Raw genomic sequence first — 25,425 nt, 5'->3', positions numbered from 1 at the left:
GTCACCGTTTCTACCTGTGAATTTATACATTTTATTGGCTTCCTTTTGCAAATGTTTGCCTGTATGTTACATGCATGGCTACATATTGCTATTGGTGCAATCAATCACTACAGGGCAGGTTTGGCAGGCTATTTTTTGTGAACGAAACAATGATTACTCAAGGAGCTGCTGATTCAGTCACAAGCACAACCCACAAGAGAGGCAGGTCCTGCTTGCTTTCCCCAAACCCCACTTTTAGTTGGTATATCGCTATGGCAACGGCACACCTTGTGGTTGTTGTCAATTTCCCCCCTAGCTAGCCAGAACAAGTTAAGAGCTATCATGTAGTTTAATAATTATAATATTTAGCTACACAACAATAACGAAAACGTCAAAATGTCGGATATATTATGCAGGTGGCTAAACGTAGAGCTCCGGCTATCAAAAACCGTTGGTAAGTGTGAACAGCTAACGTTAGCTACTGTAGCTAGGTAATGTATTAACTTTAAACTAACAACTTATATAGCCAGCCTGTAGACAATTATATTTTGATGCAATGAGTGCAACTTGTGGTTTGCATTGTACGTTTTGGGTATTGTGTTGTGTAGTATTTATAGTTCGCAAAAAAAAACATTATTAAAGCCATAACGTTAGTCTGCAATATTTCCTGCTGTTCAATAGTGATAAATTAAAAGGGCAATCCGGGATAAACGTACTTTTAAATGAATTATATATTGTCATTGATTCTTGAAGAATATAACTAAGAAATGCCTCGTGAGCATAGTTCAACAGTCTTACCCCATCAAAATCACAAATATAAGTTTATTTTACTCTTTTGTTTGTAAACAATGTAATACTTAACGCAGGGTATTGACATGGCAATATGTGACTTTAATAAGCTAGTTTGTTGGTTAGCTTTTTTCCCTTCTCATCTCAAAATCAAGTGTAGCTATAGGAGTTCCAGTTGTTGGTAGCCTAGGTGCCTATTGCCTAGGGTGGTCCTAAATGCTACACTCTTGTCTTTTTGCAGACCCCAGGTCCATCTCTAAGGATTTTGCAAATGGCTATCTTATTGGAGAGGTCCTGCATAAATATCAACTGCAGGGGGATTTTGACCTGTTCTTAAAGAGCAAGTAAGTTAATCAGCTGATATTTCTTTAATCAACAATGTTCCAATATTGCCTAGGTTACAAAACAATTGTCTCTCCTAGCACTGCAAACTCAAAGCTGAATAACTTCACACTCATGGAACCCACATTGCAACTGCTCGGAGTTTCCTTCGACCTGAGCATGGCCCAAGCAGTGATGCGGGAGCAGCACGGTGCTGCCACGCGGCTGCTTTATCAGCTCTTCATACTGCTGCAGAAGAAGAGGAAAGCCGGCCTGACAGGCACAGCTATGGAGGCTATGCAGCCAGCTGCCACAGCTTGCCTCCACCGCGTTGAGAATGACATCTACTCTGAGGTAAGTGGAATAAGGCTCCCTCAACACCTCACGTCGGCTTCATTCGTTTGTAGTCGCCTGGGTGGTCTAGCGTTGTCATTTTTGTAATTAAACGTTTGTATTGACAGGGTTATATTGAGTTATACTGAGACTAGGGTCTCTTTTTCAGATTAGCCCTGCATCAATACATGAAACATATATACAATATACAAAATTACAAAACATTAAGAAAAACAGACACATTTATCAACATAGAGGTCTCTAATTATTTTTCTGAACTGACCAAGGGAGACCAGAACATCTAATTTCAGAGATCTCTGTGAGTTGTTCCACATAAAGGGTGCGAAAAAATGTGATTTGAAAACTAAGAGCTGCTTTACCCAACTCTGTGGAGAACGAAGGGGCCTCCAGCGTTATCCAAGCCTGTGACCAGGTTTGCCTACAGTACACGTTTGCCAGTGTCGACGTGGCTTTGAATCTGACCCACTGCCTTTGTGACAGATACTGTCTATATTTTCCACAATCTCTCCTTTGACCAATAAGAATACGTTTTTTATTTTAAAAAATTGTATCTGTCTTTATTATCCCAGCGCCTGAGGACAGTCGTCAAGAGAGAGGCTGATCTGAAACTCCAAAAAATCGCTCTGAAGTACGAAATCAAAGGTCGAGAGATATATGACAAGTCTGTCATGGCCCACTTTGTGGAGCAGCAGAGACGGCAGAAAGTGCAGGAAGAGATGAGACTCCAGGACATTGAAAAGGTATCAGAAAGAATCCATGTTCACACTACATTTAGCCCTGGGCTAACAGCCTCCTAATCCTAACAGCCTCCTAACCCTAATCCTAACAGCCTCGTTAGTCCTGGGCTAACAGCCTCCTAACCCTAATCCTAACAGCCTCGTTAGCCCTAATCCTAACAGCCTCGTTAGCCCTAATCCTAACAGCCTCCTTAGCCCTGGGATAACAGCCTCCTAACGCTAATCCTAACAGCCTCGTTAGCCCTGGGCTAACAGCCTCCTTAGTCCTGGGTTAACAGCCTCCTAATCCTAATCCTAACAGCCTCGTTAGCCCTGGGCTAACAGCCTCCTAACCCTGGGCTAACAGCCTCCTTAGCCCTGGGCTAACAGCCTCCTAACCCTGGGCTAACAGCCTCCTTAGCCCTGGGCTAACAGCCTCCTAACCCTAATCCTAACAGCCTCCTAACCAGTGATGTGTATAAACCCAGGTTGACGGCGCGCTGTATTATAGCGCAGCCATCTTGGTACTCCTCCTCCGTTTTTAAAAAAGGTTTGGGAAGCTATAGAAATGCATTTATTAATGTCTACATTTGTTTTTGACACTTTTATTCTATTACAGACACCTTAATGCATACTTTTACATTATATTATGTGAGCTAAACATAAAAATGAAAATATATATTTTTTTTTAAATCCTTCAAGTATTTTTTTTTAGAGCCTGCTAATGTTACTGCCCCACTAACAACAAAATACTCAAATATAACACATACAGTGCCTTGCAAAAGTATTCACTCCCTTGGCGTATTTTGTTGCATTACAACCTGTAATTTAAATAGATTTTTATTTGGATTTCATGTAATGGACATACACAAAATAGTCCAAATTGGTGAAGTGAAATGAAAAAAATAACTTAAAATAACTTAATATTTTTTTTAATTAAAAACAGAAAAGTGGTGCGTGCATATGTATTCCCCTCTTTGCTATGAAGCCCCTAAATAAGATCTGGTGCAACCAATAACCTTCATAAATTACATAATTAGTTAAATAAAGTTCACCTGTTTTCAATCTAAGTGTCACATGACCTGTCACATGATCTCAGTAAATATACACCTGTTCTGAAAGACCCCAGAGTCTGCAACACCACTAAGCAAGGGGCACTATGAAGACTAAGAAGCTCTCCAAACAGGTCAGGGACAAAGTTGTGGAGAAATCCAGATCAGGGTTGGTTTATAAAAAAATTACCGAAACTTTGAACATCCCACGGAGCACCATAAAATCCATTATTAAAAAATAGAAAGAATATGGCACCACAACAAACCTGCCAAGAGAGGGCCGCCCACCAAACTCACGGACCAGGCAAGGAGGGCATTAATCAGAGAGGCAACAAAGAGACCAAAGATAACCCTGAAGGTGCTGCAAAACTCCACAGCGTAGACTGGAGTATCTGTCCATAGGACCACTTTAAGCCATACAGTCCGCAGAGCTGGGCTTTACGAAAGAGTGGCCAGAAAAAAGCCATTGCTTAAAGAAAAAAATAAGTAAACACGTTTGGTGTTTGCCAAAAGGCATGTGGGAGACTCCCCAAACATATGGAAGAAGGTACTCTGGTCAGATGAGACTAAAATTGAGCTTTTTGGCCATCAAGGAAAACACTGTCTGGCGCAAACCCAACACCTCTCATCATCCTGAGAACACCATCCCCACAGTGAAGCATGGTGGTGGCAGCATCATGCTGTGGGGATGTTTCACATCGGCAGGGACAGGGAAACTGGTCAGAATTGAAGGAATGGTGGATGCTGCTAAATACAGGGAAATTCTTGAGGGAAACCTGTTTCAGTCTGCCAGAGATTTGAGACTGGGACGGAGGTTCACCTTCCAGCAGGACAATGACCCTAAGCATACTGCTAAAGCAACACTTGAATGGTTTAAGGGGAAACATTTAAATGTATTGGAATGGCCTAGTCAAAGCCCAGACCTCAATCCAATTGAGAATCTGTGGTATGACTTAAAGATTGCTGTACACCAGCGGAACCCATCCATCTTGAAGGAGCTGGAGCAGTTTTGCCTTGAAGAATGGGCAAATATTCCAGTGGCTAGATGTGCCAAGCTTATAGAGACAAACCCCAAGAGACTTGCAGCTGTAATTGCTGCAACAGGTGGCTCTACAAAGTATTGACTTTGGGGGGGTGAATAGTTATGCACGCTCAAGTTTTCAGTTTTTTGGTCTTATTTCTTGTTTGTTTCACAATAAAAATATTTTGCATCTTCAAAGTGGTAGGCATGTTGTGTAAATCAAATGATACAACAAACCCCACAAAAAATCTATTTTAATTCCAGGTTGTAAGGCGTTCGCAAGCCACTGTATAATAATACATATAATAATACTGAAACACTGTAGAATTACATTAATTTCTATGGAGGACTGCTCCTACTGGGGATTGCCAATATGGCCGACCGGTGGCTTCAAAGCCTCTCAATGGCCAATACATAGCATCAGCAATCCAGGGTTTATATACATTATTGCTCCATCCCTAACAGCCTCCTTAGCCCTGGGCTAAGAGAGATTGTAGCCCAGAGCTAAGCTAATGTTCACATTTGCACAGTGGGACAGCACAAAACTTAGGCCAGGGCTACCTGGCCCTGCTCCGGAGCAGGGTTAGCGCCAACCTTTTTGTTCTGGCCAATCACAGACTTCCATTGTTGCATTGTGGCGTTGTTGTGGACATTGAAAAGACTGAAGGAAAAGCTGCTCCTGTCCAATGTCAAACAGTGCTTACTGCATACTGAACGGCTCTGGTCACATACATATAGTGAAGTGAATGAATGATGTGAGATGTTTAGCTACTCAATGTGGATGCCTAGCTAGTATGCATATTAACTACATTGACATAATATTGTCTTTGCAGCACCGACATGCACGCAGAAAGCAGCATGAGATAATGACTCGAATTCAGACCGCCATCATCCAAATTCCCAAACCCCCGCCCAACCGGACATTGAAGGCCCTGGAAAAACAACAACAGAACCGGAAGAAGCAGGAGGCTCAGGTGAATGAAGAATGTCTATATTGTAAAGTGTCAGGCTATGTAAAAAGGGTTTGGAGTGTAATGGCAATTAGAGGATACATGACAATATGGGACAGATAATATAACGTATTATACACTCCAGGGTGAAGTTTCCCCTAGCTACAGATCTAGGATCAGCTCCCCCTCCCCAAACCATTAGAGGGGAAAATGCAAAACTGACCCAAGATCAGCATCTAGGTGTAACTTCCCCCTACCTCCACTATGTTTTGGCCTCATTGGGGAAGCTTCAGCCCGTTCAGTAGACCGCACTAGGGCCAGGTGACGGGCCAGATCTGCGGAGCCGCGGGAACCCTATGTAATTTAAATACCGTCCCACCATGCTCAAGTATTATTTGTTGATGTGGGTTCATCATATCTACAAATTTAACCAGAATGTCTTTCTTTAACTTAGCCTATATGATAAATGATCCAACTGATGGTTTCACCAACAATATGTTTTTTTGCCACTACAAAGGTCAGCATGATATTTTTGTGTATTGATGACAATAAATCGAATTAATTTGCTAAATAAATCATATTATTCAATAGTTTCAATATCATGTTAAGATCATGAAATGCATTCTGGGATTCATTGTGCAAATACTCTCCAAAGCGTTGTTGTTTCTGTCATTGTTTTAAGCAACAGTTGCGCTAGCTAACGAGACAACGGCCAAAAAATTGAGAAAGTCGAGAATAGAAAATTACGGATTTAAAAATCAGCAATGTATCAACACAAAAGTGGAGCCCAAAAGAGGAAGGCCAAAAATGAGAAAGCAAAGGAGGTATCAAAATGTGTTAAATTAGATTCCTTTTTCAATGCAGTTCAAGTGCAACCAATGTAGCGGGACCAGAAGAGGATGTAGGTTTATCATCGCCAGCAGCAGCTTTTAGCGGGTCAAGTGAACCAAGGCCAAGCTGTTCCATCGTGCCAGAAGAAGCAACTTTGACAGAGGAGGATACATGTTGTCAGGTATCGGCGGATACGACCCAGACAAGCCAGGCTGGACAAGCTATCCCCTGGGAGGAAGAGGAGCAGGGCGAGGCTAGAATCGTGGCGTCTTGTGTTATTATCTCGTGTTATTCGGCCACGCTAGATTGCGCGTATTGTGAGCCTTGCTGCTTGTTCGGAGATCGGAGTTCCCCATTCTTATCTGATGCGTGAGTGAATGGGGTGAGAGATTGGCGCCATCTAACATCCAAAATGGCATGTTATGAGACATCCCAGATTCACATGGATGACTGTTTGGTATATGAGCAATGGAAGCTCAATGGCACTATTGACGCAGAAATGGAGAGAGGCGTGCGTAACGCAGCACATTTCTGTCGACAGTTGTTGGAGTGCATAGTTAATGTAACTCTCACACTTGCATCATGTAATTTGGCGTTCAGAGGGCACCGTGAAAAGCTGGGGCAGGCCAACAGTGGGAATTTTCTCAGTATAATCGAACATTTTACGACCCAGTTCTTAAAAATAACTTTTAGGACGCCCCGCAGGATCCGTTAACTATATCAGTCCTGAAATCCAAAATGAGCTGATTTATATCTTAGCCGAGCGAGTGAAGTGTGACATTCAGGGAGAGATGCAGGAAGCCCCATTTAAAAAAACAATATTATTATGGACACCACACCGGATGTATCCAAAGTAGACCAGTTAAGCCAAGTTTATTGCTATGTGAGAGTGATAAGGGATGCAAATAATGTCGCCACAGATCTGTCCATCACAGAGTCGTTTTGGGGATTTCTGGAGACTGCTGACACATCAGCAGCTGAGCTTCAACATAAAATCCTGGGCAGCATAGAGGATAATTGGCTGGATATTTCAAAATGTCGTGGGCAGGGGTATGATGGAGCTGCTAACATGAGCGGGGTCTATTCGGGTGTGGAGGCCAGAATATCCGAAAAAGAGCCGCTTGCTGTTTATGTGCATTGCGCAGCGCACAACCTTAACCTGGCTCTCAACGACTCTGTCAAACATGTGCCAGAGATTAAACTGTTTTATAATACTGTTGAACTGTTATACACCTTCTTCAGGCATAGCATAAAGAGATGGTCAATGTTGAGTGGCATATTTGATTTTGCATCAGAAAAAGAAATTGTATCTCTAAAACGACCGTGTCCCACCCGCTGGTCATCTAGATACGAGTCCCTTGCCGCCCTGAGATACAGATATGTGGACGTAATGAAGGCCCTCAACAAGATTGTGCTTTTAAGTGACAAGAACGAGAGGGATGCAGCAACACTGAAAAAGAAAATTGTTTAAAAAATAAAAATAATTATTATTGTTCTGCAGACTTAGGTTTTAGAAAATGGGAACGTCGTCTCCAAAATGATCCGTATTACAACAGGACTTTGAGAAGGCCAAAGTCACTGCAAAGACCCTTGCCGACAAATGTAGAGCTCAGAACGCATTTGAAGACACTCGGAGAAGGAAGGCGAGGCGTCATTTTGATGAGCTATGCGAGGACGAGCGACTGTCTGATGGGGAGAGTAGTTTTAGAGTCAACGTCTTTAATGCAAACCTTGACATCGTTATTCACCAGCTGTCAAACAGATTTAAAAGCCTGCGGGCAACATCGAGTCTGTTTGACTCCATCCATCCCACTACCCTGGCCAACGCAGATGATGATGCGCTCTGCGAGACCGCCAGCCGGCTGGCTGAACATTACAGCAAAGATATATCAGCAAGCTTCTCTGGCCAATTACTCTCTTTCAGGGCCTGTTTTAAGAAGGAAATAGCAAAGCACACTACAATGGGAGACCTGGCCAAGATGCTCATTGTGGATTACAATTCAGTCACTGCTACATTTGGGGAAGTAGTTATATACATGCTCCTTTTTATGACTGCCTGTAACGGTAGCCAATGCCGAGCGCTCCTTTTCCAAACGGAAAATAATTAAATCATACCTGAGGAGCAGCATGGGGCAGGAGAGACAACACACTGTTGGCCATTCTGTCCATTGAAAACACCAGGGCCAGGACCATGGATTTGAATGCCATAGTCAACGACTTCGTAGAGCGCAAGGCCCGTCGAATGCCAATCAAATGAGTGAGTAAGCTTATATTAATACAGGGCAGGCAACCCAGACAGCCTATATAAATCAAACTTTATTGAGATTAATTGACATTGCTTGTCAATCTACGACTATGCTCAATCTGTCTTTGGAAACCATGTTCTGGTGCACGACCGCTGAGCCATTTCATTGTCATCATAGCCTATACGTTTAACTAGGCTACAAGAATAATAGTAAGCACATACACATCATATACTGTTAAAAGGCATGCTGCCATTTAAGCAATCTGTTTGAATAGTCCACTTGACTGATTTGCTGGTGTTTCTGCTATAGGCCTCTGCGGGAGGCAGGTCATTTGAAATACCGGTATGTCAGTTTTGCCGCCGTGCATAACTTCAGCGATCATGTACTGGGTCATTAGCTGTGTTTCGGTCAAGATATTGATCTATATATTTATGTTTTTTAATATAGGCTGTTGTCTATTATTTGCAGATTAAATATGGTGTTTTTTGACCGCTTTGTGCTTTCCGTGGTGCTGATCGATTTATACGGGTTCATTTCTGGCCGCCATCCATGGTGCTGATCGATTTATACGGGTTCATTTCTGGCCGCCATCCATGGTGCTGAACGTGTTGGCTATATTACTTCTCTGGTAACAGCTTCAAATGTGCCCTTAGATTAGGTTCTGCTCTGCTGTTACAATGCTTAGTAATATTAACACACAGTCTTACCAACAAAATTATTTACATTTTAAGGGAAATATGGGTGGTGATAGGGGCTTGTCATTTTTTTGGGCACTTGGGCCCATCATGATTAAGCTACGCAACTGGTTGGCTTCACATCATACCCCTCCGCTGTGGATCATTTCCATAGAACTTCACAGGCCCTTTTTGACCAATCTCTCCATTGTGGTTTCCTAACAGAAGGTTCACATGGAAATCGCCCAGTTTGAGAAGATCAGGAAGAAGTTGTCACCTGCTGGCGGCTTTGGCACCTCCTCTTTGAGGTACGTGTTGGAAAAATCCCAACCACAAATCTTCCCAAATATTTCCCCCCCAAAATTTGTATCAACTGTTTCAGAGTAGGGGTGCTGATTTAGGATCAGGTTCCCCCTTTCTATTTGCTTGTATTCATTATGATCTAAAAGGCAAAGCTGATCATAGATCATCACTCCTACTCTAAGAAGCTTGATATATGCGGCCCTTGGACTACCATCCATCCTCCCCACAGTGCCCAGCAGATGTCCTCTTTCCACAGTGAGGCCCCCAGAAGCCATGGCTCCCAGTTGCAGAGGCCTGAGGAGCTGGCTCAGGCCAACAGCGAGTACATCCAGAAAATCCGCCAGAGGCTGGAGGAGGATGCAGCAGCTCGTCAGCAGAGGGAGAAACGCCGCCGCCGCGTCCTAGTGGAACAAATGAAAGCCCACGAGGCCCAAGAGGTGAGCAGCAACCCACAGACAGTGTATGACCTCTCATACTACACGATGATGATGTTATTAATGATGATCCATGTTCAGCACTAGTAACCAGTCACATAGTCATTTGTGAACAGGTGTAAAACCTACACATGTCATTTCAGCTTAGACTTTGGTAGCTACTTCCACGATTATAAACAAATAAAATGTACATTTAGACCTGTTCGATCGCCCTGTCATGTGTCGCTCCGTGGTGATGTTTACCCTAGGTACAGATCTATGATCAGTTTCCCCTCCCCCAATCATAACCTTAACCACTAGTGGTGAAATTAAAAACAGACCCAAGATCAGCGTCTAGAGCCAACTTCACCCTACACAAATTGTGTCCTTTTGTGGTGCAGGAGGCCCTTCGAGAGGAGCAGCTGGTGGAGCGTCTGACCCGTCAGTCCCAGCTGGAGAGACGCCTGGCCGTCCAGCTCATGCAGCTCCGCCAGCAGAAGGACGTTCTCCGACAGAACCGAGTGTTCCGCGAGAGACAGTACCAAGAGCAACGGCTGAGGGATTTCCAAGAGGCCTTGGAGAGGGAGGCGGTGAGATCCATGTAGTCCATCGCTCCATAGGATGGACCATAGATAGACTATAGACCAGCGTTTCCCAAACTCTGTCCTTGGGACCCCAAGGGGAGCAAGTTTTGTTTTTTGCCCTAACATTACACATGATTAGTTGGTTATTTGAATCAGCTGTGTAGTGCTTGGGCAAAAACTAAACCGTGCACCCCTTGGAGTCCAGACCATAGATAGACCATAGATGGACCATGGATGGACCATAAATAGATCATAGATGGACCATAGACGGACCGTAAACAGATCATAGATGGACCGTAAATAAACCATAGATAGACCATAGACCATAGATGGACCGTAAATAGACAATAGATGGACTGTAAATAGACCATAGATAGACCATAGATGGATCATAGACAATAGATGGCTCATAGACCATAGATGGACTCTAGACCATAGATGCACCATAGACAGACAAATAGATCATAGATGGACCATAGACAGACCATAAACGGACCATAGACCATAGACGGACCATAGACCATTGCTGGACCATAGACAGACAAATAGATCATAGATGGACCATAGACGGACCATAGACCATAGATAGACCATAGATGGATCATAGACCATGGATGGATCATAGACCATAGATGGATCATAGACCATAGATGGACCATAGACCAATGTGTGACCGTAAATAGACCATAGATGGACCGTAAATAGACCATAGATGGACCATAGGCCATAGACAGACAAATAGATCATAGGTGGACCATAGACCATAGATTGACCATAGACAGACAAATAGATTATAGATGGACCATAGACAGACAAATAGATAATAGATGGACCATAGACAGACACATAGATCATAGATGGGCCATAGACCATAGATGGACCATAGACAGACAAATAGATCATAGGTGGAACATAGACCATAGATGGACAAATAGACCATAGACGGACCATAGACCACAGACAGACAAATAGATCATAGATGGACCACAGACAGACACATAGATCATAGATGGACCATAGACGGACAAATAGATCATAGATGGACCATAGACGGACAAATAGATCATAGATGGACCATAGACGGACAAATAGATCATAGATGGACCATAGACAGACAAATAGATCATAGATGGACAATAGACCATAGATGGTCTGCTTGAGCAATGCCCTCCTTTAGTCAATCATCAGCAGCCAACATGTCAGATGAAGTAGTGTGCAGGATTTCCCCTTCAGTGAGACCCTGACCTCGGCAAGTAGAGGATGTATTACACCTGCCCATTGTACATATATACCTAGAATCAGCATATCATCATGCATGGAAAGTAAAGCCTCATCTAGTTAAGCTACTTAGTTGTTCAAAATTGTAATGATATTATTATTAACAAACAAAAGGTTTGCATTTGTTTCATGTATAGCCATGCTTCAAAAGAAACACAGTGTAAAGCCAAGTATAGTTTTGGGTGTTTTCAGGAGAATATTACTTTATTTTCGATTACTTAGTGTTACTAACAATATGTTTTTGGAGTGGCTGGATTCTGGTCACGAGGGGCAATTTAACTAAGGTCCTTACTATCCGATAAAGGTAGGGGTTAAGGTTAGGGTTTAGGTTAGGACGTCCCAAGGATCCCGGATAGCACTAACTATTAAACTAAAAGCTGATGTGAGGTTTGACCTTTGACCCGCCAATGGTGTAACAGGCTCTAGCACGCCAGGCCAGTTTGGATCACGCCGAGGAAACTCGGAAGGAGATTGAGCTACATGACAGGATAGCGACGGAGCGCGCCCAGGCTCGCTACAGGAAGCACTCTGACAGCTGCCGAGAAATACTGGAGCAGATAGTGGACCTGGCCACGAAAGCTGGAGAGTACCGCCTCCTCACTGGAAAGTACGTGCCACCCTTCGAGAGTGTTATTAATTTCTACAAATTCAAAGTTTGTTTGAGGTTTTTATGTCATTGACATTTGGAGTTATTGAAATGTTTGAATATTGTCCCATGTACATTATGTAATTTACTGATGTCCCAAACTAGCCCCATACGGATAACCAAAGTCAAACCAAATTGACCATGGTCAGTGTGATGGGCGTTACAATCTGGTCACGTGCAACTGTGCTCCGAATTGATTATGGCTTGAGTGCTGCCAGCTGTGGGCATGTGGGCAGGGTTGAAATGAACCCAATCCAAGGAAAACTGTTACATACCCTTCATTATGTGACATACCCCTTTGTCCTAGTAATCTCTCAGATCTCTGTTCTGGAAGAGACTGACTGAATGACCAAAATTATCCAATTTACACTTTGTAGTCAATTTTGACTGTAGAGTAAATGTTTCTGACTCCCATCGATGCCACATAGGCTGTTTTCAACCAGATACATTTTTATTTTATTCAGTCGCTCTTTAAGTAGAGTTTCATGACGTTCTGTACAAATGTTTGATAGAATCTGAAAGAGAAGGGTGTTTGTAATTTGTTGAATTATAAAATAATGAAAGTGAAAAGGCTCCTATATCCATTTAATATACTAAAAGCACTCACAATATCACAAGCCAGCTATAGATTTTGAGGAGCTAAGACAATCTAAGAGTGTTAACCCCCGTAGAAATGAACAATGTGTCAGAATGTGAGTATTTCACCACCCACTGGGCACACACTGGTTGAATCAACGTCATTTCAATGAAATTACGTTGAACCAACGTGGAATAGACGTTGAATTGACGTCTGTGCCCAGTGGGAAGTTGTGTTTACTCATGCTCATACCGTTATAGCTTTGCTTGTGCAAAATCGTTAGGTTAGCTCAAGGCACGACATGACAGAATCATGTATTTTTTTGCTTGTCAAATGACTTGACCAACAAAATCAAATAAAGAAAACAACCTAACATTCTGTCTCATTCTTCTCGTGAAAGTTTTAGTGTAACTTGTTCACTTTGTACTGGTTCGAACAACAACAATTAGAATGTACTTGGAGGGAAGAGAATTAGAAATGATATGTAAAGGCAAAGCAGGAGACAAGTAGACAAGGGTGGGAGAGCAACCTTTCCTTTTTGGGACCGTTTTTTAAAATTTAATCTTCAAGACCTTAATCGTTAATTCAGTAGAGTGATACTCCAGCAGGACCGGCACAGTATTCTGACGGCATCATTTTAGATGCAACACAGCTCTGAGTGTACTTTGCTACTCTGTCCTGCAGTCTTATCCCTGGGAAGTTGATGCGGGAATGGAAGGAGCTCATGTTTTGCGGGAAGCCCCTGTATGACAGTGGCAGTCTGGAGGAGCTACCTGCTGACCCCACCCCAGAGCAGTTCATTGAGGTTGAGAAACAGGAGATCCTTAACAACCAGGACTATGATGAGTATATGGTGAGTTCATTAGTGTGAGGTCATGCCCTAGAAATTCTGTTCAGTGTGTAAATGGAATTCAGTGGTTCTCAAATTGTCTTGAAATGGTGTCGCAAGTCAAGAATATGACTTCACTGATATGTTGAATTTCACAATGGTGCAGGTTTATAGCCTGGTACCAGATCTGTTTGTGCTATCATGATAATTCCTTGTATGCCTGGTACCCAGGCTAGTAGGTTCAGTGTTATTGTTGGCAGTAATCCCAGTGTCTTTAGGTGTGTTCTGTGTGTTGATTCTGTGTGTTAGAGTATGACTGGTGAGTGGACCTGGCCAGAGGATGGGGAGACAAAGCCCCCCCCATCCAACAACAATATCCTGGGACATGTGGTGCTCCGCTTGCAGACTATTGTGAACCCCCCCAAACCAGACACCCTTCCTCCGTTCTTTCCTCGGTTCACACTGAAAGCCTGTGTGCTGGGGAAGCTTTTCTCCGGGAAGACCACATGCTTAACCAGGATTGCCAAAGGTATCCCTCCAACCATATGATGCAGTATCACACAGTATCGTGCAGTATTGTGCATTACCATGCTACTGCATTTCTGGCAAAAGATTAGGTAACAGATTAGGTGTTGTCGTGTGTCTTGCCCCGTGAGAGTCGTCTATATTCTTTGGCTAAAACAACCATAGAATAACATACAGGTAGCTGCCAAAATAAAGGAAACACTAAATGAGGGATACAAACTATATTGAAAGCAGGTGCTTCCACACAAGTATGGTTTCTGAGTTAATTAAGCAGTTAGCTTCCCATCATGCTAAAATGCTGACCAGGTGAATCCAGGTGAAAGCTATGATCACTTATTGATGTCCCGTAGCTAAATCCACTTCAATCAGTGGAGATGAAGGGGAGAAGACAGGTTCAAGAATGATTTTTAAGCCTTGAGACAATTGAGACATGGATTGTGTATGTGTGCCATTCAGAGGGTGAATGGGCAAGACAAAATATTTAAGTGCCTTTGAACAGGGTATGGTTGTAGGTGGCAGGCGCACCGGTTTGTGTGAGGAACTGCAACGCTGCTGGGTTTTTCCACACTCAACAGTTTCACGCTTTCGACACCTTGCAGAGTCCATGCCCCGACAGACTGAGGCTGTTCTGAGGGCAAAAGGGGGGCGGTGCTATATTAGGAATTTGTTCTTAATGTTTTGTACAGTCAGTGTATGTATACAGTATATATATATATATGAAAATAGGATCTCTCTGCAAACCACCATCTATTCTCTCATCTTCTAACCCAGTCCATCACATCCACATCCTGTCAGCTAATGTTCTGATCCAGGAGGCCCTGGATGCACATCAGCTTGGACGTGAGGTCAGAAAACCGGTTTAAAAAAAAATAATCTAAAACGTGTCTGAAATGTTTTGAAGTGAATTGGAATAACACATAGATAAACTGTCATAGTAATGGATGAATGACAGCTGTATGCAGTTGTATATTCCCTTTTTTTATCTGTATTTAAATAAAAACATGAACCTTTTTATACTGTATAAGAGCACAGAGAGCTGTGAAACATTGCCCACTAAAGACATCGACCAGGTGGAGACGGATACTGAGATGGAGGAGGAGTCGTCACAGGATTCAGGTGAATTTACCCCTAGACGCTGATCTTGGGTCGGTTTTTCATTTTCCCCACTAATGGTTAAGGTGACGATTGGGGGAGGGCAAGCTGATTCTAGATCTGTACCTAGGGGAAACATCACGCCAGAGCGCAATATTAGGAGAATCAGCAGCACATGTTTAAGCCAATGAGAAATGTAACTTGTGTTTTCTTACTTCATCCTGAATTGCCCGTCTGTAAACAAGCTTTTTGTTTGGTAGGCCCACTCGCTCAGGAGCCTCAGCAGCAAGGAGCCAAGAAAAAAACCAAGGCAAGTACAGTACAGAGGTATTTTAACATGACCATGTATCTCTTATACCTACACAATGACAGAGAAACACATGCAGTGTATTCTGAAAGTATTCAGACCCCTTGACTTTTTCCACATTTTGTTATGTTACAGCCTTATTCTAAAATTGATAAACAAATAATAATCATCATCAAGCTACACGCAATAACCCATAATGACAAAGCAAAAACAGTTTTATTTGAAAATGTTTTAAATAAAAACTGAAATATAACATTTACATAAGTATTCAGACCCTTTACTCAGTACTTTGTTTAAGCACCTTTGGCAGCGATTACTGCCTCAAGTTTTCTTGGGTATGATGCTACAAGCTTGGCACACCTGTATTTGGGGAGTTTTTCCCATTCTTCTCTGCAGATCCTCTCAAGTTATGTTAGGTTGGATGGGGAGCGTCACTGCACAGCTATTTTCAGGTCTCTCCAGAGATGTTAGATCTGGTTCAAGTCCAGGCTCTGGCTGGGCCACTCAAGGACATTCAGAGACTTATCCCGAAGCCACTCCTGCGTTGTGTTGGCTGTGTGCTTAGGGTTGTTGTCCTGTTGGAAGGTGAACCTTCGCCCCAGTCTGAGGTCCTGAGCGCTCTGGAGCAGGTTTATCATCAAGGATCTGTCTGTACTTTGCTCCGTTCATCTTTCCCTCGATCCTGACTAGTCTCCCAGTCCCAGTCGCTGCAAAACATCCCCACAGCATGATGCTGCCACAAATGCTTCACCGTAGGGATGGTGCCAGGTTTCATCCAGACGTGACACTTGGCATTCAAGCCAAAGAGTTAAATTTTGGTTTCATCAGACCAGAGAATCTTGTTTCTCATGGTCAGAGTCCTTTAGGTGCCTCTTGGCAAATTCCAAGCGGGCTGTCATGTGCCTTTTACTAAGGAGTGTCTTCCGTCTTCCTTCTGGAAGGTTCTTCCATCTCCACAAAGGAACTCCAGAGCTCTGTCTGAGTGACGATCGGCTCCCTGACCAAGCCCCTCTTCCCTGATTGCTCAGTTTGGCCGGACAGCCAGCCCTAGGAAGGGTCTTGGTGGTTCCGAACTTCTTCCACTTAAGAATGATGGACGCCACTGTTCTTGGGGACCTTCAATGTTGCAGAAATGTTTCGGTACCCTTCCCCAGATCTGTGCCTCGACACAATCCTGTCTCTGAGCTCTACTTTCAATTCCTTCGACCTCATGGCTTGGTTTTTGCTCTGACATGTACTGTCAACTGTGGGACCTTATCAAGACAGTTGTGTGCCTTTCCAAATCATGTCCAATCAATTGAATTTATCAAAGGTGGACTGCAATGAAGTTGTAGAAACATCTCAAGGATCATCAATGGAAACAGGATGCAGCTGAGCTCAATTTCGTGTCCCATAATAAAGGGTCTGAATAGTTATGTAAATAAGGTATTTCTGTTTTGATTTGTAATAACTTTAGAAATGTTTGCAAAAACCTGTTTTGCTTTGTCATTATGGGTTATTGTGTGTAGATTGATAAAAAAAAATATCAATTGTAGAATACGGCTGTAACGTAACAAAATGTGAAAAAAGTCAAGGTGTCTGAATACTTTCCAAATGCACTGTAGGTGCATAGGTGTTCTATTTTAGCAGTATGGCCCGAGAAGGTTTGGTATATGGCCAATATACCACGGCTAAGGGCTGTTTTTAGGCACGATGCAACGTAATCAGAACAGTAAAAATAAATGTTTTGTCAACCAGTTTATATTTCTACCTAATATCTAATACTGTATATATACGGTACCAGTCAAAAGTTTGGACATACCTACTCATTCCAGGATTTTTCTTAGTTTTTTACTATTTTCTACAAAATAGAATAATAGTGAAGACATCAAACTCACAGTGCCATCCGTTTTGTCACCAAGCCCCATATACTACCCACCACTGCGACCTGTATGCTCTCGTTGGCTGGCCCTCGCTTCATAATCGCCGCCAAACCCACTGGCTCCAGGTCATCTATAAGTCTTTGCTAGGTAAATCCCCGCCTTACCTCAGCTCATTGGTCACCATAACAACACCCACCCGTAGCACGCGCTCCAGCAGGTATATCTCACTGGTCACCCCCAAAGCCAATTCCTCCTTTGGCCGCCTTTCCTTACAGTTCTCTGCCGCCAATGACTGGAACGAACTACAAAAATCACTGAAGCTGGAGACTCATATCTCCCTCACTAGCTTTAAGCACCAGCTGTCAGAGCAGCTCACAGATCACTGCACCTGTACATAGCCCATCTGTAAATAGCCCATCCAACTACCTCATCCCCCATACTGTTATTTATTTTGCTCCTTTGCACCCCAGTATCTCTACCTGCATGCTCATTTTCTGCACATCTATCACTCCAGTGTTTAATTGCTATATTGTAATTATTACGCCACTATGGCCTATTTATTACCTTACCTCCCTTATCCTACCTCATTTGCACACACTGTATATAGACTTTTTCTATTGTATTATTGACTACATGTTTGTTTAATCCGTTGGTGTACCTCTGTGTTGTTGTTTGTGTCTCACTGCTTTGCTTTATCTTGGCCAGGTCGCAGTTGTAAGTGAGAACTTGTTCTCAACTAGCCTCCCTGGTTAAATAAAGGTGAAATAAAAACAACTATGAAATAACACATATGGAATCATGTAGTAAAGTGTTAAACAAATCAAAATATATTTTATATTTCAGATTCTTCAAAGTAGCCACTCTTTGCCTTGATGAAAGCTTTGCACACTCTTAAATATATTTTGATTTGGTTAACATTTTTGGGGTTAATACATGATTCCATATGTGTTATTTAATTTTGATGTCTTCACTATTATTCTACAATGTAGAAAATAGTAAAAATAAAGAAAAATCCTTGAATGAGTACGTGTGTCCAAACTTTTGACCGGTACTGTATAATATCACTTGAATACTTGTATTTGGAATAACAAAGAACATCCTTCCCAGCTCTCTGTGAGGGCCCAGCATGGAGCAGCAGTGGAAAAGTTTCTCAGGAAAGGGAGATCCGTCCCAGACGAGCTGCTTGTGGACATTGCAGTCGAAGCTATCAGGTTTAAACACAAACAAAATCCTATTCTGTTCTTTAGAAGCAATATATCGAATCGAATGCTAAATTAAACAAATAGCCCTTTCGTGTTGAACGTGTATTGACTGTAATCTCTTTACCCCAGGGCAATCCCAGCAGACTCAGGCTGGATTCTGGACGGCTTCCCGGTCGATTTGACCCAGGCCAAGCTTCTGGAGAAGGCCCTGGGAGGCTCGGACACCGGGAAGGAGAGGAAGAACAAGCGGTCCAACCTGTCTGTGGATAGCAACGCGCCTAAGGAGCCGCCTCCTCCCTCTCCTGTGCTGGACCTAGCTCTGCTGCTTGACGTGTCTGATGACCACGTTTTGGACAGGGCGGCCAAGCAGGCCTGTGAGTTTCATAGCCCCGGTCCCAGATCCGTTTGTGTTGTCTTGCCAACTCCTATGGTCATTGTCACAGGTCCTATGGTCATTGTCACGCAGCGTTACCTTGACCATAGGGGTCGGCATGACAACACAAACAGTAGGTATCCAGGCTGTATGTTTCTAGTTTTCACATTTATTCACCACAACAGTACAGGGTACAACAGGTGTATAACAGTACAGGGTACAACAGGTGTATAACAGTACAGGGTACAACAGGTGTATAACAGTACAGGGTACAACAGGTGTATAACAGTACAGGATACAACAGGTGTATAACAGTACAGGATACAACAGGTGTATAACAGTACAGGATACAACAGGTGTATAACAGTACAGGATACAACAGGTGTATAACAGTACAGGATACAACAGGTGTATAACAGTACAGGATATAACAGGTGTATAACAGTACAGGGTACAACAGGTGTATAACAGTACAGGATATAACAGGTGTATAACAGTACAGGATACAACAGGTGTATAACAGTACAGGATACAACAGGTGTATAACAGTACAGGGTACAACAGGTGTATAACAGTACAGGGTACAACAGGTGTATAACAGTACAGGATACAACAGGTGTATAACAGTACAGGATACAACAGGTGTATAACAGTACAGGATACAACAGGTGTATAACAGTACAGGGTACAACAGGTGTATAACAGTACAGGATACAACAGGTGTATAACAGTACAGGATACAACAGGTGTATAACAGTACAGGATACAACAGGTGTATAACAGTACAGGATACAACAGGTGTATAACAGTACAGGATACAACAGGTGTATAACAGTACAGGATACAACAGGTGTATAACAGTACAGGATACAACAGGTGTATAACAGTACAGGATATAACAGGTGTATAACAGTACAGGGTACAACAGGTGTATAACAGTACAGGATATAACAGGTGTATAACAGTACAGGATACAACAGGTGTATAACAGTACAGGATACAACAGGTGTATAACAGTACAGGGTACAACAGGTGTATAACAGTACAGGGTACAACAGGTGTATAACAGTACAGGATACAACAGGTGTATAACAGTACAGGATACAACAGGTGTATAACAGTACAGGATACAACAGGTGTATAACAGTACAGGATACAACAGGTGTATAACAGTACAGGGTACAACAGGTGTATAACAGTACAGGATACAACAGGTGTATAACAGTACAGGGTACAACAGGTGTATAACAGTACAGGATACAACAGGTGTATAACAGTACAGGATACAACAGGTGTATAACAGTACAGGATACAACAGGTGTATAACAGTACAGGATACAACAGGTGTATAACAGTACAGGATACAACAGGTGTATAACAGTACAGGGTACAACAGGTGTATAACAGTACAGGATACAACAGGTGTATAACAGTACAGGATATAACAGGTGTATAACAGTACAGGGTACAACAGGTGTATAACAGTACAGGATACAACAGGTGTATAACAGTACAGGATACAACAGGTGTATAACAGTACAGGATACAACAGGTGTATAACAGTACAGGGTACAACAGGTGTATAACAGTACAGGATACAACAGGTGTATAACAGTACAGGGTATAACAGGTGTATAACAGTACAGGATACAACAGGTGTATAACAGTACAGGATACAACAGGTGTATAACAGTACAGGATACAACAGGTGTATAACAGTACAGGATACAACAGGTGTATAACAGTACAGGGTACAACAGGTGTATAACAGTACAGGGTACAACAGGTGTATAACAGTACAGGATACAACAGGTGTATAACAGTACAGGATACAACAGGTGTATAACAGTACAGGATACAACAGGTGTATAACAGTACAGGATACAACAGGTGTATAACAGTACAGGATACAACAGGTGTATAACAGTACAGGGTACAACAGGTGTATAACAGTACAGGGTACAACAGGTGTATAACAGTACAGGATACAACAGGTGTATAACAGTACAGGATACAACAGGTGTATAACAGTACAGGATACATACAGTGGGGCAAAAAAGTATTTAGTCAGCCACCAATTGTGCAAGTTCTCCCACTTAAAAAGATGAGAGAGGCCTGTAATTTTCATCATAGGTACACTTCAACTATGACAGACAAAATGAGAAAAAAAAATCCAGAAAATCACATTGTAGGATTTTTAATGAATTTATTTGCAAATTATGGTGGAAAATAAGTATTTGGTCACCTACAAACAAGCAAGATTTCTGGCTCTCACAGACCTGTAACTTCTTCTTTAAGAGGCTCCTCTGTCCTCCACTCGTTACCTGTATTAATGGCACCTGTTTGAACTTGTTATCAGTATAAAAGACACCTGTCCACAACCTCAAACAGTCACACTCAAAACTCCACTATGGCCAAGACCAAAGAGCTGTCAAAGGACACCAGAAACAAAATTGTAGACCTGCACCAGGCTGGGAAGACTGAATCTGCAATAGGTAAGCAGCTTGGTTTGAAGAAATCAACTGTGGGAGCAATTATTAGGAAATGGAAGACATACAAGACCACTGATAATCTCCCTCGATCTGGGGCTCCACGCAAGATCTCACCCCGTGGGGTCAAAATGATCACAAGAACGGTGAGCAAAAATCCCAGAACCACACGGGGGGACCTAGTGAATGACCTGCAGAGAGCTGGGACCAAAGTAACAAAGCCTACCATCAGTAACACACTACGCCGCCAGGGACTCAAATCCTGCAGTGCAAGACGTGTCCCCCTGCTTAAGCCAGTACATGTCCAGGCCCGTCTGAAGTTTGCTAGAGAGCATTTGGATGATCCAGAAGAAGATTGGGAGAATGTCATATGGTCAGATGAAACCAAAATAGAACTTTTTGGTAAAAACTCAAAGAATGCTGAGTTGCATCCAAAGAACACCATACCTACTGTGAAGCATGGGGGTGGAAACATCATGCTTTGGGGCTGTTTTTCTGCAAAGGGACCAGGACGACTGATCCGTGTAAAGGACAGAATGAATGGGGCCATGTATCGTGAGATTTTGAGTGAAAACCTCCTTCCATCAGCAAGGGCATTGAAGATGAAACGTGGCTGGGTCTTTCAGCATGACAATGATCCCAAACACACCGCCCGGGCAACGAAGGAGTGGCTTCGTAAGAAGCATTTCAAGGTCCTGGAGTGGCCTAGCCAGTCTCCAGATCTCAACCCCATAGAAAATCTTTGGAGGGAGTTGAAAGTCCGTGTTGCCCAGCAACAGCCCCAAAACATCACTGCTCTAGAGGAGATCTGCATGGAGGAATGGGCCAAAATTTCAGCAACAGTGTGTGAAAACCTTGTGAAGACTTACAGAAAACGTTTGACCTCTGTCATTGCCAACAAAGGGAAAATAACAAAGTATTGAGATAAACTTTTGTTATTGACCAAATACTTATTTTCCACCATAATTTGCAAATAAATTCATTAAAAATCCTACAATGTGATTTTCTGGAATTTTTTTTCTCATTTTGTCTGTCATAGTTGAAGTGTACCTATGATGAAAATTACAGGCCTCTCTCATCTTCTTAAGTGGGAGAACTTGCACAATTGGTGACTGACTAAATACTTTTTTGCCCCACTGTAGATAGATAGGATATATAGATAGATACTAATGGTAATATATACATGTAAACAGGAGTAATCGTGACCAGTAGCAGGATAAATAGATAGATACTAATGGTAATATATACATGTAAACAGGAGTAATCGTGACCAGTAGCAGGATAAATAGATAGATACTAATGGTAATATATACATGTAAACAGGAGTAATCATGACCAGTAGCAGGATAAATAGATAGATACTAATGGTAATATATACATGTAAACAGGAGTAATAGTGACCAGTAGCAGGATAAATATGTAGATACTAATGGTAATATATACATGTAAACAGGAGTAATCGAATCAATAATCATTTTAGCAGCAGCTTAGGTTGTGTCTGAGTGGGTAGAGACCTGTGGATGGGCATAGAGTCAGTATGGATAGTATGGGAGAGGGAGAGCACTAGTTGTTAGCTATTAACAGTCTTATGTTCAGGGCATTGAAGCTGTTTAGGAGTCTATTTTGCTGTTTAGGAGTCTGTTGGTCTGAGCCTTGATGCACCGGTACTGCCTGCTGGACATGAGCATGGAGAACAGTCCATGTCTTGGATCGCTGGAGTCCTTGGCATTTTTTCAGTCCTTTCTCAGACACCGCCTGGCATGTACAGTGCATTCGGAAAGTATTCAGATCATTTTGACTTTTTACACATTTTGTTGCTTTACAGCTTTATTCTAAAATTGATTAAAAAGAATCCCTTATAAATCTACACATAATACCCCATAATGACATCACAATACCCCATAATGACATCACAATACCCCATAATGACAAAGCGAACAAACAGGTTATTCTGAAAAAAATAGCACATTAATGAAAAATAAAAAACAGAAATACCTTTACACAAGTATTAAGACCCTTTGCTATGAGACTCGATATTGAACTCGGGTGAAACACGTTTCCATTGATCATCCTTGAGCTGTTTCTACAACTTGATTGGAGTCCAGCTGTGGTAAATTCAATTGATTGGACATGATTTGGAAAGGCACACACCTGTCTATTTAAGGTCCCACAGTTGACAGTGCATGTCAGAGCAAAAACCAAGCCATGAGGTCAAAGGAATTGCCCGTAGAGCTCCGAGACAGGATTGTGTCGAGGCACAGATCTGGGGAAGGGTACCAAAAATGTTCTGCAGCATTGAAGGTCCCCAAGAACACAGCGGGATTCATCATTCTTAAATGGAAGAAGTTTGGAACCACCAAGACTTCCTAGAGCTGGCCGTCCGACCAAACTGAGCAATCAGGGGAGAAAGCCCTTGGTCAGGGAGGTGACCAAGAACCCAATGGTCACTCTGACAGAGCTCTAGAGTTCCTCTGTGGAGATAGGAGAACCTTAGAAGGACAACCATCTCTGCAGCACTTAGGCCTTTATAGTAGAGTGGCCAAACGGAAGCCACTCCTCAGTAAAAGGCACATGACAGCCCGCTTGGAGTTTTCCAAAAGGCACCTGAAGGACTCTCAGACCATGAGAAACAAGATTCTCTGGTCTGATGAAACCAAGATTGAACTCTTTGGCCTGAATGCCAAGCGTCACGTCTGGAGGAAACCTGGCACCATCCCTACGGTGAAACATGGTGGTGGCAGCATCATGCTGTGGGGATGTTTCTCAGAGGCAGGGACTGGGATGCTAGTTAGGATCGAGGGAAAGATGAACGGAGCAAAGTACAGAGAGATCCTTGATGAACACCTGCTCCAGAGCGCTCAGGACATCAGACTGGGGCAAAGGTTCACTTTCCAACAGGACAACGACCCTAAACAGAATGAGAAACTCCCCAAATATAGGTGTGCCAAGCTTGTAGCGTCATGTAGCGTCATGTCTAAAAATCTGTTTTTGCTTCGTCATTCTGGGGTATTGTGTGTAGATTGATGAGGGGAATAAACTATTTAATCAATTTTAGAACAATGCTGTAACGTAACAAAATGTAGAAAAAGTCAAGGGGTCTGAATACTTTCCGAATGCACTGTATGTCCAGGATGGTAGGGAGCTCGCCCCGAGTGATGCGCTGGGCCATCCACACCACACTCTGTAGGGCCTTCTGGTCATGGGCATTACAGTTACCATACCAGACGGCGATACAACCAGTCAGGATGCTCTCGATAGTGCAACTGTAAAAATTCCTGAGGATACCAAATCGTTTCAGCCTCCTGAGGGAGAAGAGGCGTTGCCGTGCCTTCACGACTGTTCTGGTGTGAGAGGACCATGTTAAGTCCTCAGTGATGTGGACACCGAGGAACTTGAAGCCCTTGACCAGGGATGGGCAATTCCAGTCCTCGAGCGCTTGATTGGTGTCACAGTTTTGCCCCAGCTAACACACCTGATTCCAATAATCACCTAATCATGATCTTCAGTTTAGAATGTCATTTGATTAATCAGCTGTGTTTGCTAGGGATGGAGAAAAAGTGTGACACCAATCAGGCCCCCGAGGACTAGAGTTGCCCACCCCTGCTCTTGACCCTCTCCACATGTCGTATGAGTTGCATGTGTGTAATGAATGACACAGACGTACTGTGTTTGTAGATGAGGAGGAGAGGTCTGGCCCGGCCGGGGCTGGTGAGGAGAGCTGTGCCCCTGCTAGAGAGCACAATGTTGTCATCGCCAGGGACAAGAGCCTGGGGAAGAGACAGATCCAGCACAGGTACAGTTAGTACGATGACCACAAGACGCAGATCTGGGTTCAAATAGTATTTTTTTTCCTTCAAATAATTTGAGCCTTTCGATCGAGACTGCCTTAGGTGACAAAGTGGGTGGGCATTGCAGTTTTGGGACTACTCCATTGGTGCCATTGTGCCAGTCAAGATCAACCGAGTAGAGCTAAAGGGTTTGAAAGAAAAATAAATACTATTTGAACCCAGGT

General features: G+C 42.8%; 1 protein-coding gene across 1 annotated transcript in view; it reads left to right on the top strand.

The window, feature by feature from the left end:
* Positions 1-375: 375 nt before the first annotated feature.
* Positions 376-25,425, top strand: part of spef2 (sperm flagellar 2) — a 52,088-nt gene continuing 27,038 nt past the window's right edge. The window contains exons 1-15 of the mRNA XM_038996837.1: positions 376-433; positions 1,010-1,112; positions 1,191-1,443; positions 2,013-2,183; positions 5,066-5,206; positions 9,159-9,247; positions 9,505-9,673; positions 10,051-10,239; positions 11,931-12,118; positions 13,419-13,587; positions 13,873-14,092; positions 14,860-14,933; positions 18,457-18,560; positions 18,681-18,925; positions 25,089-25,206. Of these exons, the coding sequence (XP_038852765.1) occupies positions 376-433; positions 1,010-1,112; positions 1,191-1,443; positions 2,013-2,183; positions 5,066-5,206; positions 9,159-9,247; positions 9,505-9,673; positions 10,051-10,239; positions 11,931-12,118; positions 13,419-13,587; positions 13,873-14,092; positions 14,860-14,933; positions 18,457-18,560; positions 18,681-18,925; positions 25,089-25,206 (2,291 nt within the window). The remainder of the gene's footprint in view (positions 434-1,009; positions 1,113-1,190; positions 1,444-2,012; positions 2,184-5,065; positions 5,207-9,158; positions 9,248-9,504; positions 9,674-10,050; positions 10,240-11,930; positions 12,119-13,418; positions 13,588-13,872; positions 14,093-14,859; positions 14,934-18,456; positions 18,561-18,680; positions 18,926-25,088; positions 25,207-25,425) is intronic.

This window comes from Salvelinus namaycush, chromosome 1, assembly GCF_016432855.1.
Source record: "Salvelinus namaycush isolate Seneca chromosome 1, SaNama_1.0, whole genome shotgun sequence".
NCBI classification, from domain to species: Eukaryota; Metazoa; Chordata; class Actinopteri; order Salmoniformes; family Salmonidae; genus Salvelinus; species Salvelinus namaycush.
This window is presented reverse-complemented; position numbering and strand designations above follow the sequence as displayed.